Source organism: Cucurbita pepo, chromosome LG05 (genome assembly GCF_002806865.2).
Source record: "Cucurbita pepo subsp. pepo cultivar mu-cu-16 chromosome LG05, ASM280686v2, whole genome shotgun sequence".
Taxonomy (NCBI): Eukaryota; Viridiplantae; Streptophyta; class Magnoliopsida; order Cucurbitales; family Cucurbitaceae; genus Cucurbita; species Cucurbita pepo.
The window spans coordinates 6,268,158-6,286,136 of NC_036642.1; the positions used below are offsets into that span (position 1 = coordinate 6,268,158).

The 17,979-nt window shown below is 36.3% G+C and overlaps 2 protein-coding genes across 5 annotated transcripts; both read left to right on the forward strand.

Annotated features, from left to right (window-relative positions):
• Positions 1-363: 363 nt before the first annotated feature.
• Positions 364-12,937, forward strand: LOC111794400 (villin-1). Of its 4 annotated transcripts, none has more exons than XM_023676383.1 (23): positions 364-457; positions 608-705; positions 975-1,074; positions 1,265-1,333; positions 1,699-1,935; positions 2,169-2,346; positions 2,417-2,543; positions 2,883-3,048; positions 3,984-4,134; positions 4,217-4,302; positions 4,397-4,552; positions 6,676-6,744; positions 6,989-7,057; positions 7,127-7,264; positions 8,054-8,182; positions 8,399-8,546; positions 8,695-8,705; positions 8,989-9,129; positions 9,806-9,931; positions 10,254-10,316; positions 10,470-10,806; positions 11,196-11,359; positions 12,445-12,937. In XM_023676383.1, exons 2-23 carry the CDS (start codon positions 650-652, stop codon positions 12,556-12,558), a joined length of 2,835 nt encoding a protein of 944 aa, XP_023532151.1. In that variant the 5' UTR covers positions 364-457; positions 608-649; the 3' UTR covers positions 12,559-12,937. The 4 variants fall into 4 exon arrangements, 3 of the variants coding, with proteins under 3 accessions (XP_023532151.1, XP_023532152.1, XP_023532150.1); XM_023676384.1 differs by having other exon boundaries at positions 367-457; positions 561-705; XR_002815079.1 differs by lacking the exon at positions 364-457 and having other exon boundaries at positions 505-705; positions 12,445-12,610; positions 12,742-12,937.
• Positions 12,938-13,916: 979 nt separating this feature from the next.
• Positions 13,917-17,845, forward strand: LOC111794429 (non-specific phospholipase C1-like). Its single transcript, XM_023676443.1, has 3 exons — positions 13,917-15,200; positions 16,579-16,755; positions 17,358-17,845. The coding sequence occupies exons 1-3, from the start codon at positions 14,096-14,098 to the stop codon at positions 17,678-17,680; spliced, it is 1,605 nt and encodes a 534-aa protein (XP_023532211.1). The 5' UTR covers positions 13,917-14,095; the 3' UTR covers positions 17,681-17,845.
• Positions 17,846-17,979: the final 134 nt, after the last annotated feature.

The window sequence follows — 17,979 nt, forward strand, 5'->3', positions numbered from 1 at the left end:
ATTTAGTGAGAAAAGCTCGCTAGAGACATAATTTAAAATATAGTAATTAGAACCGACAAAAAATAATTAAAAATAATTTAAAAACGATTTTCATTCACAATATAATTTTTAAATAAATGAATTTGAAATCTGCACGACGCCAAAAAATAATTAAAAAAAATGTCATCCAATTATATTTTGTCATAAATAAATTATTATAAATAGAGGAGAAAGAAAATAGTAAATAATTTAAAACAAATTTANTTTGAAAAAAAAAAAAAAAAAAAGCATTGGAAATTTTAAATAATTTTGTCCACTCAGCAACCAGAAAGCTACAGAGAAAGAGTATTTAAAAAGCGCGGGGTCAAGCCTGTCTTTCTTTCTTCCCTTTCTCTCTCGGACGAAATGGAAATCAGAAAGCTCTCTCTCTCTCGCATGGTGGATTGTGGGGTCCTCTCTGTGCGCTGAAACAGTGAAGGTATATGCACAGCCATTTCCCTCTCTCTCTCTCTTCTCTCTGGTAATCGATTTCTTTTTTTTTTTTCTCTCTCTCTCTCCTCCCTGCTCTGAACTTCTGTCAGTTCTTCTTTTGCCTTGCCGTAATCATTTCCGGTGATCTTCTCTAAAGCCCTGCGGAGAAGCTTGTGGGATACCAGAGCTATGAGCGATAATGTCGCTTTTCTTTAAAGACGCGGATCCAGTGTTTCAAGGCGCCGGGACCAACGCGTATCCTCTTCTGTTGCATTTCTTTTTTTCTGTTTCTCTTTTTTATTTTTCGTTTTTCTGTCTATATATTGTTCAATTTATGAGGTTTTTTCATGGATTCTATCTTAATGTTTTGGTCTATTAAATGCCGATACGTTACTTTCGATCTGGTCACGAGGAAGAAATGTGACTATTTGTGTGTGTGTGTGTTTATTTTGTCGAATGTAAGTGTGGCGTGTTGTGTTCGCATGTGCAGTATATTGATTTGTTCTTAACGTTTCTTAATTAAGTGGGCTGGAAATCTGGTGTATTGAGAGCCTCCGAGTAGTTCCTGTTCCAAAATCTTCACATGGGAAGTTTTACTCTGGAAGTGCTTACATAGTTTTGAACGTAAGCTTTTCAAGATTTGCATTTGTTACTTTATTCATTCAGAATGTTTGAAAAGTTGTAGTACTCGGAACACCTACTTCAAGTCTTTGATTTCATTTGTGGACTCCCGAATGTTATATATACTTTTTTACTGCCCCTTTTAATGCTTTTTTTCATGGAATTTGATCGTGCTGTGTATGGGCTCGAGCAGACAACTGTGCCAAAATGTGGAATTCCCCGGCATGAAGTGCATTACTGGGTGGGAGAAAATGCAAATAAGGTGTTCAACTATTTGTTTTTCTTTCTCTTTTTTGTTATAGAAAGAAAATTTATACAGACTGTAGCTACCCAATACTATTTACTAATTTTTCTAGTCTGAGAATCGAAATGCATGATACATACATTCGGTATCTTAAAAACGACTATGAATTGATGATCGAAATATGGATATGGACCTGTTTAAATTCAGCCTGAAAGTCAATGTTTCTCCTCTACCGTATGTTTATCCGGAGATGAGAAGATTTTGCCATTGTATCATATAGTATACCATTTTTTATGCTTAAAATTTATGTATGCATTTTATTATGTAAAAGTTGTTGCAATATCAGGATGACGTAGTGATTCGTGGGCATTCTGCATTGACAGGTTGATTCAGCTTTGGCATCAGACAAAGCACTGGAACTAGATGCGGCTCTAGGTTCCTGTACTGTTCAATACAGGGAAGTTGGTGGGCAAGAAACGGAGAAATTTTTATCATATTTTAAACCATGTATTATTCCTTTAGAAGGAGTGTACTGCCCACAGCCTCAGCACCTCAAAGATAAAACATACAGAATCAGACTTCTGACCTGCAAGGGAGACCGGGCTGTTCATGTTAAGGAAGTAAGCAACAAAAAATGGCTTCATTTAGTTATTATAACAATGTTGTTAACTTTTAAATTGCATCTTGACCTGTTATAGGAACCTACCTCGATGAGGTTTTATGGATTCATTTATATGGTCATAAAGAAGTTTTTGTTTGTGTTCTTGATGATGACTGATGAGGATGCTTTTTGTCGTCATTTATTATTATTTGGTCGGGTGAGATGAGACTAATCTGTATGTATCTTCCTTAGGTTCCCTTTTCTCGGTCATCATTAAATCACAACGATGTATTCATCCTTGACACTGCATCAAAAGTTTTTCTTTTTAGTGGATGCTTTTCTACCATACAAGAAAGGGCTAAAGCGTTGGATGTTGCTCAGTATATTAAAGAGAATAATCATAGTGGAAGCTGTGACTTAGTAACTATAGGTCGGTACATTTGTTTCTTTCCCCTTTCTTTTTCCTATGACAATCAAAAAGTTCTCATCTGTTGTTGCAGATGATGGGAAATTTGTGGGTGATTCCGATGTTGGAGAGTTTTGGAGCTTCTTTGGTGGTTATGCACCCATTCCTCGGGATGTTCCTTCTGATCAGAAATCAACCGATTCTTCTATTATACTATTTTGGTTAGGTTCCCTTCAACAATCTTTTCCTTCTGTGCAATCATCTGATGAGTTTTCCTTCAATTGATACCTCTTTGCTAGTTTGTTCTTGATATTACCCATTGAAAACGAAAGAAAGGTAAATGAGGGTGGTGTTTTTTTTCACAGTAAAAAAAAGGCAATTGGTCTCTGAATGCATATGCCTATTATATTTAACATAGCTGAAATCTACCTACCTCAATCAACCGTTGCTCCAGTCGAGTTGCATTTCAACGGGAAAAGAGAAAAGCATCTCTATTGTCACGATTTTATTATTTATTTTATTTAAACTGCACCTAATATTTAGAATATTCTTGTAAGCAGGATAAACACTCAAGGGAAATTTTATCAGAAAGGATCTGATGTTTTGAATAAAGAGATGCTTGAGACAGACAAATGCTATATGCTGGATTGTGATTCACAGATATTTGTTTGGATGGGGAAACATACCTCAGTTACCGAACGCAAGACATCCATAGTAGCAGCAGAAGTGAGGGTTTCATTTAGTTTTATTATCCATCTGTTTCCCAATCTCCAATACACCTGTTCAAGGGAATGATATATGCACGAGCGTAATTAATGCTGTGTGGCAATTTCTATAATCCAACATTTTCTTTTTCCACATAATTTAGAAGAATAAGATTTGGGGAATAATGATGGTCGTCCTTTGTTTTTCTTCATAATCGTAGGTGTTAATTTAGCTTTCTCATATTTTATCTAGTTTTATGGAAACCGCCTAAAGCTACTATATTTGGCGTACAGGAGCTTTTATGATATTATTATTATCTTATGCAGGTAGATACTAAGACTTAAATCCACGCCTTTTGACTGCTTATTTCTTTGATTATTGGCCTACTTACAGTGATTCACTTAAAGAGAATCATGTGATTTCATATATTTTGACTACTTGTATGAAGTATGATTTATTGTCAAGTTGACAATTCTGAGAACTTCTAAATTGATTCCGTATTTGAGACATTTTGACATTATAAAATAAAGTGGTCCAACTTCCAGTAAGCTCTTAAGTTATCTTACGGTGAGAAGTAAGACGAGTTGTTGGGTTGACTACAATCTTTGTAACCTCTATCTTTTTATGAAGAAAAATGAATTCATAACATAAATCTCATGAAAATTGCACGAGTGGTTTTAGTATATGAATTCAGATAATTATTTTTTCTGTCACAGCTCACAACTCACTTTTGCTTCAAAACGAAATCATTAAAAAAAAGTAAGTTATTGGGAGCCCAGAGTATTATATCTAGTACCCGTCCTTTAGAATGGTTTTGTTCTCTTTTTAGTTCTTGTACTTGTCTTGGAGAAATAACTTGAGCATCATCTGTGCCTTTGGTAACAATTTGAACTTTCATTACTTCATCTGTTCCCAGAAATATCTTACACTTTTTCCTATCTTGTACTCTTTCACAGGATTTTGTTAGAAAGCAGGACAGGTCAACGGGGACTCACTTGACTTTCCTAACTGAAGGGTTAGAAACTGCTGCATTTAAGGTCTGCTTTGAAGATTGGCCCAAAACCGTGGAGCCAAAACTATATGAGGAAGGCCGAGGAAAAGTAGCAGGTTTAGTCCATATTGCACCATAATGGAGAAATAACTTAGCAAGCAATGCTCTTGTGTTTTAATTTACATTCATTCTTTTCAGCAATTTTCAAGCAACATGGCTATGCTGTGAAGGAGATTTCTGAACAAGACTTCAAGCCATGCATAAACATGCAAGGCAGGATCAAAGTAGGTTCTCAGTGAAAAAATAAAAAAAGATTTCTCTGACTTGTTGCTGCTTGCAGTGTGACAATTTCGTATTGGTGCCACGTTGACATTTCAGGTTTGGCGGGTAGATGGTGATAGGATTACCCTTCTTCCAGAGGCAGAACAGAGAAAACTTTTCACCGGGGATTGCTATATCGTGCAATATACATATCCTGGAAGAGGTAGGGACGAGAATATACTTTATTCCTGGCTGGGTCGAAGGAGTGTTATGGTAAGAATGATTTATCATTGGAAAACTGTGTTATTTCAAGTAATTCCTTTTTAAATTTACTTTATTTTCTTGAAGATTTTCAAGCATATATTAAAGAGAGAAAAGTGTGCTTTACTTTGGGTGTTGTATCTAGTTAAATTGTCATACCACATAATTTTTAAAGACTACTGTTGTTATGCACATGTACTCAATTAAGTTGAAACCGAATCCATTTTATAATTTAAAAAACAAGGAACATCTACTGGCTCATCATGCTTAGTACTAAGCTAACAAATAAAACAAAAACCCTGACTATCTATGAATCCTAACCAGTTGTTTAATGATCCAGAATAAGCAATGGCAATATGAAGTTAACTTGCCACGAAAAACTGGATGTTGACATTGAGAAGGCCTATAAATTGGCCCATTGGTTTTTTATTGTTATGGTTTTGGATAAAAAGGGTTTCTATTGCAGAGATGAAGGAGATGAATTGAGGGGCGTATCTTCAATTTTCTTATTCAGTTATTATCAACGCTAAGTCAAAAGGGACCTTTAGAACTTCTAGAGGTCTGTCTCAGCATGAACAACTCTCTCCTTTTTATTTAGGTGGCCGATATCTTGAGTTGATTCTTTAAAGGTGATCAATTCGGAGTTTATTGAAGGTTCTAAATCTTAATGAGATCAAGTCAGTGTCTCTCCTGTCCCATCTTCAATTTTTCAATGACATCGTATATTTTCCTCATATACCTTGATTAAAATAAGGAGCTTCTTCCAAGTGATTCATATCTTTGAGAATGTCTGAAGTTGAAGTTGAGAAAGGTAAAACTTCGTTTAGTACTTCATATCGTAGTGATATTGAATCTCAACCGTTGGAGCCTTTCTTTTTTTTTTTTCCCTCTTAAAGCAGCCATCCTATATTTTGTAGTTTTTGGGATCTGTCTCTGGTAAATTGAATCTGAAATTACAGAAAAGCACATGAGGTCCCCTCTTCAAACTTAAATCTGGTACATTGGTGCTTATAAAAACTTTGTCCAGTGTACCCATATACATTCACATCTTCAAAATTCCCTTGAAATGTGTCATAGTAGTTGAAAAGATGATTAAGGACTTCTTTTGATGTGGTTTTGTCAAGGAAGATAGTTCCATCCTATATTTATTGGCTATTGGTAATTTAAAGAGAGAATGAATTTCCCCTTCCTAAGAAATGGGGTTTCCCAAGAGAGGGAAGAGCTTAATGGGGACATTGTCATCAAAAGTATTTGTCCTGTAACTGCAACTAAGTGCCGTCCCATGCATACAACCATTGTAGACTGGGGACTATTTCAAAATTCAGAGTATAAGATCTTGGAGAAAAGGCAGACTATCAAATTTTGGAAGGATGTACAAAATATCCCCATTAAGTTTGTTATGTTTATTACTCTATAACCTTGTTGATAGAAAGCTGGCAAGCGTCGAGAGAGCTTGGATTCCCTATTCAACATCTTGGAATCTAAATGTTGAAGAAATATGAACGATAGGGGGTGGAGTGACCAAGATTGATGGTTTAGGTGGAGGATTTTCAGACCAGATAATTAACTCTTGGAGCTTAGATGGCAGTGGAATGTCCTCTTATAAGTCCTTCATTATTCTTACAGCTTCTCGTGAAGTTATTCGAAAGATTCTGTGCTCATGGAAGGTCAAATGTCAGAAAAGATCAACTTTTTATTTAGACCATTTTCTTAGGTGGCTTCAACACATTGGCTAAGGTTCAATCAATCAAAAGGCAAGTGTACTCAATGCTTGATGGAAATAAAATGAGGAAAGCAGTTAGTATTTGACTGCTAATCAGTGGACAAATTTTTTTGAATTAACTTTATGTGAAATTAAACCTACTTGCATGAATTTAAATGTGAAGGTGTTTGGTACCGTGAAGTTACAAGTTACATCTCTCAATTTTATGTGAAATCCCACATACTTGTTAGGGGTAATTATAGAATTAGATTTTAATAAGACATCTAATCACGACCATTAATTTTTTCTTCTCTCTCTCTCTCTTTCCTTTAACAGTTTCTCTTCAATATTTTTAAATATTTTCTTCACATTTTCTATTTCTATTTTTATCTTTTCAATAAATACTAAATGCTGTTACACTTCATGAATCTAGGAGGACAGAAGAGAAGCCATAACCCATTTGAACACCATTGACAATTTAACCAAAGGGGGTTCGGTTGTGGTGAGTCCTTGTTTATATGTTCAAGTGCATGTATTCATGCCAAATCATTTAAATTAATCTGACTACTTTTAATTGGGCTGTCGTTTGACAAGTTAAATTAGGGATGTAAAAGACCTACAACACTAAGTATATACATTTATGAGAGCTCATTTATATAATTTCTTGCATATTATTACCTGTTTTGCCTATTGATTTTGCTTTTTGTGCTGTCAGAAATGATTTCCTTACATGAAACCTTTTACAGGCTCAAGTAATTCAGGATAAGGAGCCAGATCTATTTTTCTTTATTTTCGAGACATTAATTATTTTTAAGGTGCGTCAACATGAGTTTCTTCTTCCCCTATGGCTTTCTTGTGTGTGCTTACCCTGAATTTTTGTTTAGGGAGGCAAGAGTACACAATACAAACAGCATCTAGAAGAGGAAGGTACTGACGATAATACATATGACGAAAGCAAAAATGCACTTTTCCGAATTCAAGGGACAGGCTTGAATAATATGCAGGCAATCCAAGTTGATCTAGTGAGTTTAGAACTGAGATCTTCTAGCATTTATTTGTGGCTACTTAGCGTCATTCTCTTTCTTTCTAGCCCAACAACTTTGAGTGGATGGTGAAGACCTTTTCTGAGGCAACCAAGCCTTGTATAGGTTCTATTTAGTCTATGGTTTCTATATGCTTGCTAGTAGATACTAATATCCATAAATACTAAAAATTTCTAATGTAAAAGAAGAGTTTGTTACTTAAAACTGTATATAACATCACCATAATAATCAGCTTGGTAATTGTTTGACGGTTATTGCTTGAACACAATATTTTAATGGTTAAATTTCCCTTAAACCCAAAGTTTAAGCTGATGGGTTATGGTAAGCATAATTATTTTAATTCTCCAAATCTCCCCCTCGCCCATGAGCTTGAAAATTTGTAAAAGGCCAAATGAGTGGGAATCAATATTAGTTGGAGTGGAAATGACATTATAGGGGTTCAAACTAAGGATCTCCTATTTTGATACCATGTTAAATCCACAATCAGCCTAAAAGGTTAAGTTGATGGGTTATGATAAATTTAACTACATCAACCCTCCAACACAAATACTGGATAATCTTGATCTTAGGTTTCTTTCATTTTTTCCGAAAGTCCCATTTTAATTATTATTCAGGCTTCCATAGAATATTTAGACTAATGTCTTTCTCTTCACTTTTATGATTACAAGAGAGAAAACACTGTAGAAGGAAACTTATTTTGTAGCTTTCTTTTACTCAGAAACCATTATTGTGTAGTATTAACAGCGTCTGACAAAAAAATTATTGCAGGTTTCAGGTTCCCTAAATTCATCCTACTGTTACGTCCTTCAAACTGGAACATGCATCTTCGCTTGGATTGGCAGTCTCTCTTCGACCAGAGACCATGAAATTCTAGACAGGATGATGGAAAGAATAAATGTAAGTGAAGTACTTGGTGCTTGGATACAAAATGCAACCATTTCTCAGGACTTCCATATTGTTGAAGGCACGTTTGAAGAAAACAAGGGATCTAAGACGGTTAATAATTGGAGTATAGAGCCTTGATTATGTAGGCAATTTGACTGGCTAAAAATTTACTAACTAGGAATTGGTCTGCCTCTCTTCAAAGAATTAAATGCTTTATATCATTTGCAGCCAACATGGCAACCCGTATCAGTCAGGGAAGGGAGTGAACCTGATTTATTCTGGGAAGCACTTGGTGGAAAGTCAGAGTATCAAAAGGGAAAAGAGGCCAAAGGACCCATTGAAGATCCACAATTATTTGTCTTGAACATCAGTGAAGGTATTGACAATGTTTAATCTTTTAATCTATTTTTGAGAGGAAATGTACCTGAGTTTGGTTTATTGTTATCGAAATCCAAATTAGTGCTGGAAAATGTCTAATGGTGGGTTGTGCTTTGTTTGGTATTTGATTGAAATTTTCCTTTCAGGTGATTTCAAGGTATAGCCCTCTTGAATTTCTAGAAATGCATGCCACTGGTGCTCTTTTGGTGTGTGACATGCCAAAGTTCAATTGTAAAGTCTCCTTTGACGTATATCTTCTATATCCTTGTAAAAGTCTCTGATGTCTGAAATTTGGTTTCAAGACCTTGGCTCGATAAATGTGATTTTATATTAAATGCTATCGCCCACTGATATTCTTGTGGTACTTTATGCATCTTCAAGTAAAGCCCGTCTGAGTTATTATCAATTAAACGTTTATGTTGCCCTTGGCTTATTCTCAGGTCAAGGAGATATACAATTTTGCCCAAGATGATCTAACTACTGAAGATGTTTTGGTCCTTAATTGCCACAATGAGATTTATCTTTGGCTTGGCTGCCTCTCAAATGTTGAGGGGAAGGAACAAGCATTCGACCTCGCACATGTAAATAAATATTTTCCTGATACGCTAATGTTTCAATTTGCAGATGTAACTGTTTTTACCATGTACTAAATGATCATCTCCTATTAGTACTTGCATATAAATTCCAGATCATGCCACTTTCTCTTTTCTGAAAAGTATTCAAAATGTCATAAATCAAGGTATCTTGACTGAAAATCTTGATTTTTTGGTCTTGAAAATGATAATTCAGAAAATTCAAAGTTCATTCTATTTTCTTTTCAGGTTAAATTATAAAGAATGTCCCAAAATATGCCCTCTACTTTGACATATACTCTTATTCTTTCAAAAGTTGCAATATGACCCTTAACTTTTAATAAATGCTTCAAGACCACCCATGAACTAGACATTTGTTACAATATTGGATGAAAAGTCGACGTGGCAGAATACCATTCTTTTGTACTTGTTCTAGGTAAGTATTCTAGTCACTGTCAAGCAATTCTAGGTCACCTATATGTCGACTTTATGTATAATGAATTTCTACTCGCGTTTAAAAGTTTATGAAGGATCATGAGTAATATTGCAACTTTTGAAAGAATAAGAGTGTTTTATGAACAAAGGTCAAAGTTTATGAGCATTTGTTTAGTCTTTGTTTTGTTTATATTGCTGCATGCTAAACGTCTGTGAAGTGTTCTTACAAGAAAGGTATTGCTGCAAACAGAAATTTCTGGAGAAACATGCTTCGGATGAAGGAATTTCTCTTGAGACCCCCATTTATGTTGTCACTGAAGGTCAGGAGCCACCACTTTTCACCCAGTTTTTTCAGTGGGATATCTCAAAGGAAAATGTAAGACTGAGAATATTCTTTTACTAATTCAACTCAATAATACATGCATCTTGTGTTAGATATGCAAGTCACTCCCCACCTCCCATAGCATTACATCTTCATAAGTAGAAGCATGTTAGAGTTTTCTTTTTCATTTGAATCCTTACCTGCTATTTTCCAACATATTGCACTTAAACAGGCCACACATTTAACTTAAATGTCAGGACATATGACCTGGGTGGAAGATCATGTTAGACACTACACAAGTGATTGCACTACGTCAGATAATACAGTGGCATCATTGTGAATTTCATTAATGCTGTTCGTTTATTTACACTTGCAGATGCACGGTAATTCGTTTGAGAGAAAGCTTGCTGTTTTGAAAGGAAAATTACAGAATCTTGATGTAAGTGGCTTGTATGAAGGAGACTGATAATCCCAATAGCTTCAATAAATCAGTACATAATAGGAAGCTTTGGTTGTTTATTGTTTCTATACAAAAAACTGATTGCAGCACATGGTTTATATGTCTCATTTATTTTGTCTCTTATTTATCCAGTCACCTGTAAGAAAATCATGGAGATCACTCTCAAGGGAGACTACACCAGATGGATCAAGACGCAGTTCTTTAAGTCCCTATCAGCACGACAGAAGTCTATCTCCTGCCTTCAGAAGTTCAGGGCCGCATTTAAATTCTCCAAACAGAAATCGATTCTCCAGTTCATCGCCAACTGTCAGAAAGCTTGATTTGATTTCTCCTAGAAGTGCTGGTAAGGGGAGGGAGCTTGATTTGACTTCTCCTAGAAGTGCTGGTAAGGGTGGGGAGCTTGATTTGACTTCTCCGAGAAGTGCTGGTAAGGGGAGGGAGCTTGATTTGACTTCTCCTAGAAGTGCAGGTAAGGGGAGGGAAAATGCCTCCAATTTTTACAAAAAAGGAAGACCTTTCTTCGTATTCCCCCTATTACACTTCGAATTATGGAAATGTCTGATTGAAGCTTAAATGAAAGTCGGCTCTAAACTGTGTAAAATCCCAATTAAATCAAGAAAACGGATAAGCTATTACAAATTGTGATGTTTAGATCTCTTGGTAGTAGACCCAACCATGCGACGAGTTGCATTTTTAATTAGATTATACATGTTGCTGTATGTTATTGGACTATTTAGAGAATGATATTTTGTGAACCTTAAATAGAAAAGGCATGCTCAGCTCTCTACTTTGTCAGTCTTCACATTTTTTTACTGGTATATACATAAACTTTCTACCTGCTTGTCCATGCACCTGCAGGTTTCGTGAGAACAGGATCATTATCACCGCTTTCTAGTAAGAGTAGCGATATCTTTCAGAATAATGAGAATGTGGATGCTGAAAACCTATCAACATACCCTTATGAACGGCTGACCGTGGCATCCAAGGACCCAATTAGGGACATAGATGTGACCAAACGAGAGGTAACTTCTTTTTTACTCTTATGACAGCCTGAATGGTATTGTTCAAATCCTCACCCCCACCAAACTTAAAAAGTGGGAAAATTAGCACAAGTACGATCATTAGCAAACATATTTCTTAGATCCATTTTATTTTTCTACTGTCTGATGACACCTACTTTTAAGCTTTTTTCCCCCCTTCTTCCAACTGTTTCATGAATAGTTCAGGATATGCTAGTTCAAAGGCTAAATTGTAAAAAGTACCATGAACTTTGTCCCTTATTTAAAAAATACCCATAAAGCTGCAATACTAACCATAACCTTTCATAAACGTTCCAAAACTACCTTTAGAATAGAAATGTGTTAGAATCTTGTATGGAAAGTTGACCTAACAATGATAGGTAATCACTAGGATGATTGTATGGATTAAATTTAAAAGTCATCGGCTTTTTGTTCAATATTCACCAGATTTCTATTAGGGTAGTTTTAAAACATTTGAAAGGTCAAAGACAACTTCGGAAAGAATAAGAATATTTTTTAAACAAGGGGCAAAATATTGAGTATTTTATAATTTAGCTTAGTTCAAATATCATTGTTGGAGTCCCACATTGGCTAAATTAGGAAAATATCATAGATATATAAGTAAGGCGTAGTCATAGTGGAGAATCGTGGTAGTTGGCATTGGTCAGTATGAGACAAATAGATCACTATTTGATGGGAGGCTGAATGGTACTTTGTTTTAGGGGAGGAAAGTCCACGTCGACTAAAGTTGGGAAAGATTATGAGTATATAAGTAAGAGATACTATCTTCATTGATACAATGAGTCTTTTGGAGAATAAGAAAAAAAAAATATTGAGAACTTATATTTAGTGACAATATCATACCATTGTGGAGATACGTGGCAGTGAAATTAAGAGCAGCGAAAACAACTATTAAACCAAATGAGAACCAGCTTTCCTCTAGTATCACATTATATTTTGGCCGTGCGAAAAAGCTGAGAAAACTATGCAATGTTGACTCGTTTTCTTGTTGCATCTTTCTTTCTTATTGGAAAATTCAATTCACCAAATTTCATTTAGAAATGTGCATTCTCTGATTGATTCTTCAGGCATATTTAAGCGAAGAAGAGTTTGAAGGGAAATTTGGGATGCCAAAAACAGTATTTTACAAGCTTGCAAAGTGGAAACAAAACAAGTTCAAGATGACCCATGATCTTTTTTAATGAAACTTGAAGTGATAACTCTCTCATGATATCCTTTTACCCTTCATCACGGGTAGATTCTCATCTTTTACTTCTAATCCACGTTTTTCCTTTTCATTTATATTGCTAATTGTTTCCTGTCAATTAATGTGGTTGCTGTTGATCTCTTTGATGCCTTGATGCCTTGATGCTGCTTCTTGTTAGTACTTCACCTTAATGTCACGTTTGAATCAATTTGCAGTCTACTTGCAAATGATCAAAATGATGACTTCTGATTATTCTGATGGTTTTTCATTTGTAAAATTTGTGTATGGAATCGAAAACTATATGCTCGTAAAAATCACATCAATTGAAGAATTCTGACTTGTCATGACAGTATGCATTTTACATCTTAAGCTCAGACATGGTGTTGCCTGCTTCTCCAGAATATTACATATTTTATGATATTTATGATATGGATCAAGTATGGCCTCTCAAAATTAGTGAATTGTGTAAAATTTGTACTAAAATCTTGATTAGATGTGATAAGAAGTAAATGGTTTATTGTTTCATTTGACTTGTTATTGTTATGGTTAGCGTTGTTCATGCTTTGATATCACATGGTTGGAAAGTGGAGGCTTTGAACCATATGAACATGCCAACTGGTTGAATATAATTTAACCAACATTACCCAACTCAACATGTCTTTGTCTTTCATTTAATGTACTTTTAAATGCAAAATTTATATTATCCTTTGGTGGTTATCCATTTATTTTAGGTGGTAAAATTTATGCCTTAAATTTATATGATAATATCAATTAAAGTTTTAGGTTTAATAGTTGTATTCATTTAAATAGTGTATCAATTTACATTACAAACTTATAATTGTATTGATTTACCTAAGATATTCATAAAATCAGTTTAGACATCAATTTGATACTCGTCCATGCATTAATAATAGTGCGAATTGGTAACACACACAAGTATTGGTCCTGAAGAGGATATTGATACACATTATCGTATGGAAGTACCTAGCTGAAGTGGATTGAGGGTTCTAACTGAGTCCGATTAATCTTCTTTGATTAGTCCTTGCCCCTTGCAATAAGAGCAGCCGCTTTTTTCTTTACGTGGCTAGGTTACTATTTCTTTTTCTAATATTATAAAAGCCTAATTAGATAACAATTTTGTACACTTTGAAAATTGGGTAGATTTGAACAATTTGATAGGAATTTCTTAGTAGTAAATGCGTAAACATGAAATTTCAAATTTAAAAAAGAAAAAAAAAAGTTATAATTGAGTTTGGTCATTATTTATTAATTATTAATTTCGGAATTTAATAATTTGACTATGATTTTACCCATTATTTATTTTTTCTTAAAAAAAAAAAAAAAAAAAAAAAATCCACAAAATTTGAACACCGGTGCTTTTTTACTTTCTCGAAAAAGCCGTCGGAATTTATTCACCTTCCTCTTTGTCATCTGTCGTCTGGATATTTTCGTCTTCTTTGACTATCAATCCTCTTAGTCGGCGATCTTACCCTCCCGCCGCCGTTGGGGGTTGTCGTTTCCGGTCGTATGAGATGATTCTCCGGAGAGCGATTCTGACTTCCTTTTTTCTAATTTATCTCTTATTCTCTTCCCAAGCTTTGGAGTTTGATTTCAAAAAGAGGCGACATGAAATCGAAGGACCTATCAAGACTGTGGTGGTTTTGGTCATGGAAAATCGCTCCTTCGACCACGTCTTAGGCTGGTTGAAATCTGTTCGACCTGAAATCGACGGATTAACTGGTAAAGAATCGAACCGGATTTCGGTTTCCGATCCAAACTCTGAAGAAATCTTCGTCTCTAGCGATGCGGTGTTTATCGATTCGGATCCTGGCCATTCTTTTCAGGCGATCAGGGAGCAAATATTCGGATCGAACGACAGTTCAGCGAATCCAGCCCCGATGAACGGATTTGCACAGCAGGCGGCGAGCATGGAGGCGGTCGACATGCCGAAAACCGTAATGAGCGGGTTTAAACCGGAACTAGTTCCGGTCTACACCGAGCTAGCGAACCAATTCGCAGTCTTCGACCGGTGGTTCGCGTCGGTTCCGGCATCTACTCAGCCGAACCGGTTCTACGTCCACTCCGCTACCTCCCACGGCGCCATGAGCAATGTAAGAAAGGACCTCATCCATGGCTTCCCTCAGAAAACAATTTTCGATTCTTTGGACGAAAATGGCCTTTCCTTTGGCATTTATTACCAAAATATCCCCGCAACCCTATTTTTCAAAAGCTTGAGGAGGCTGAAGCACATAGTTAAATTTCACTCTTACGCTCCAAAATTCAAATTGCACGCCAAGCTTGGAAGGCTCCCAAATTACGCAGTGATCGAACAGCGTTACTTCGACGTCAATCTTTTTCCGGCGAACGATGACCATCCGTCGCACGACGTGGCGCGAGGCCAGCAATTCGTGAAGGAAGTGTATGAGATTCTTAGAGCAAGTCCGCAGTGGAAGGAAATGGCGCTGCTGATTACTTACGACGAGCACGGTGGCTTTTACGATCACGTTCCGACGCCGGTCTCCGGCGTTCCTAGCCCGGACGGCATCATCGGACCGGATCCGTACTACTTCCGGTTCGACCGGTTGGGCGTTCGGGTTCCGACGATTCTGGTTTCTCCGTGGGTGGAGAAGGGAACAGGTGAGATTATTATCTGTGAGAATTCGTTTTTCTTCTTAATTGTTTTGCTTATTCAAATATCTTTAGCGTTCTTGTCGCCACTTGCTTCCCTTTTTAAGATAAATTCCAATTTCCATTACTATTTTTGTTCATCAGTAACTCATCTTAGTTAATTACTAAACAATATTACAAGGAAATTGTACAAGGGAGTTAACTTTTTCGTCTAACAAAAATTTACATTAGATTTGTTCGGTTCACAACTATCTAATCGGTCAATCATTTGCTTTATTAGTTCCAACTGTGGCGGCTGCGGAATCTGTTATTGGATTGGGTTAGCCATTTTCGTTATTACTTTTCGAGTGTGGGAGCCATACTATATACTTTAGAATTTATTAATAGTATTCAAATTTAAACATGACTCCATTCCAATAAAGGTGGGGATGTAAAGTACTCCTTCGATCGGTTTCGAGTCTTTTTTCATCTTTGCTTCTCGACAGGATTCATACGTTCAAGCTAGTAGATCAAACTATGGGTTCAATATTTGAGAATAGGATAATCTTTGTTCTACATTCTGAGCTCTGTTTTATGAACTGCAGATTTGTTAGTACAGCTTATGTTATGTGCACTCATCTTTCACGTTTTGGCTGAATTTTGTTCAAACTCCTTACTTAGCGTGAGCTGGGATGCTTTCATTTTGGATTCTTGTTCTTGAATATTTATACAAACGGTCAATTTTCAACAATTTTTTATAGGAATGATATATCTGTCTGCTAACTCGGCTATGTGTTTGAGAAAAGAATGCGCCGTGTTTGAATGATTAGTTGTCTGCTACTACTTATTTACTGGTGATGTAGCCAAATGCAAGAGAATCAAAAGATTCATATAACATGAGAAAATTTTGATTTTCCAAAGCTTTTGGACTAGGATTAGTGTCACGGCCTAAGCCTACTGCTAGTAGATATTGTCCTTTTTGGGTTTTCCCTTTCGGGCTTCCCCTCAAGGTTTTTAAAATGAGTCTGCTAGAGAAAGGTTTCCACACTCTTATAAAGGGTGTTCCGTTCTCCTCCCCAACCAATTAGGATTGAAACTTGATTGGGGTAGGACTTATAAAGACAAGGTACCTGTTCATTAAACGCGACCAACCGAATGAGTATTTGGTTGGTCGTTCATAATTCGAAGAGTACGACATCGAAGAATTAGGTGAAAAGTATTACTCAACTCAGGTTGAGTTGTTTACTAACTTTGTTTTGAAAGGTTCACCAAACCGTAGCTGTGATGTTGAAGACAAGTTTCTAACTACTCCAAATGGATTTGATTGGTTTTGTTGATATGTTAGTTTCGAGTACTTGGATGCATTCATATGGCAGCAGTATTGTTGACGTATGTTTGTTTGGTGCAGTGATCCGTGAGCCTGTTGGACCAAAACCTACCTCACAATTTGAACACTCTTCAATTCCTGCTACTGTTAAAAAGCTCTTCAACTTAAAATCCAACTTCCTCACGAAGCGGGATGCGTGGGCTGGTACTTTCGAGCACTACTTGAAGCTTCGCGATAGTCCTCGGGACGATTGTCCAGGTATTTCTCGATCCCGTTCCTGGTGGACAATTACATTAACATCAATGGTTTTTTAGAGAATATTCAAGTAATTAGGATTAAGAGCATATTAGTCACTAGGTGAAGAGTTTGTTAATATGAATTGGTTATAAATAGAGCGAGTGGAAGATAAAGATGTGAGATCCTACATTCACTGTAACGGCTCAGGCCTGCTGCTAACAGATATTGTATTCTTTGGGCTTTCCCTTCTGAGTTTCCCCTCAAGGCTTTTAAACACGTCTGCTAGGGAAAGGTTTCCACACTAGGGTGTTTCATTCTCCTCTCCAGCCAATGTGGGGGGAAAGGTTTCCACACTAGGGTGTTTCATTCTCCTCTCCAACCAATGTGGGGGGAAAGGTTTCCACACTAGGGTGTTTCATTCTCCTCTCCAACCAATGTGGGATTGTGGGATCTCACATTCACACATTAGTTGAAGAGTAGAATGTGAAAATGTCTTCCTAACAAACGCGTTTGAACAACCTTGAGGGGAGCCCAAAAACAATATGAGCACTTTCAATGTCATTTTAGCTACCCTTGAAGAATGTACAGCAATTCAACTAGCTAACCTCGAAACTTTATGCCAGAAACACTTCCGAAGGTAACAGCGCCACTGCGGCCATGGGGACCGAAAGAGCACGCAAAACTCTCCGAGTTCCAAGTCGAACTGATTCAACTTGCATCGCAGCTGAACGGTGATTATGTCTTGAATTCTTACCCGAACATTGGCAAATATATGACTGTTGGTGAAGCCAATAGGTATGCAGAAGATGCAGTCAAAAGGTTTCTTGAAGCTGGAAGGGTTGCTGTCATGGCCGGAGCTAATGAGTCTGCCATTGTCACCATGAGGCCCTCCCTAACCAGTCGAACCGCCGACGTGCACTCCGGTCAGTTTATCGAAACGATCTGATTCGATTTATCCACGAATTTCTAAATTTCATAACAGGTATAAATATAGTACTGAAAGTGTTATCTGTACTTTAAATCTGTGTGTATATATATATATAGAACTATTTTCAGACAATATTTTGATCTGTGATCTCCAAAGGTTAATATAAATTTCTGTTTATATTTGGAAATGTTTTTTTCTTTTGCACATTCAGACTCCAACGATCCAATCTCATAAAATGCAGGAGCTCATTGCCTGCTGGAATGCTTTTTTTTTTTTTTTTTTTTTTTTTTTTTTTTTTTTTTTTTTTTTTTTTTTTA

Excerpts from the sequence above, each read along its gene's own strand:
- LOC111794400 (XM_023676383.1), top strand. The coding sequence starts at position 650 with ATGTCGCTTTTCTTTAAAGACGCGGATCCAGTGTTTCAAGGCGCCGGG. Across the intron at positions 706-974 it reads CAAGGCGCCGGGACCAACGC|TGGGCTGGAAATCTGGTGTA; the intron begins GTATCCTCTTCT and ends TTCTTAATTAAG. Across the intron at positions 4,135-4,216 it reads AGGCCGAGGAAAAGTAGCAG|CAATTTTCAAGCAACATGGC; the intron begins GTTTAGTCCATA and ends CATTCTTTTCAG.
- LOC111794429 (XM_023676443.1), top strand. The coding sequence starts at position 14,096 with ATGATTCTCCGGAGAGCGATTCTGACTTCCTTTTTTCTAATTTATCTC. Across the intron at positions 15,201-16,578 it reads GTGGGTGGAGAAGGGAACAG|TGATCCGTGAGCCTGTTGGA; the intron begins GTGAGATTATTA and ends TGTTTGGTGCAG. Across the intron at positions 16,756-17,357 it reads TCCTCGGGACGATTGTCCAG|AAACACTTCCGAAGGTAACA; the intron begins GTATTTCTCGAT and ends ACTTTATGCCAG.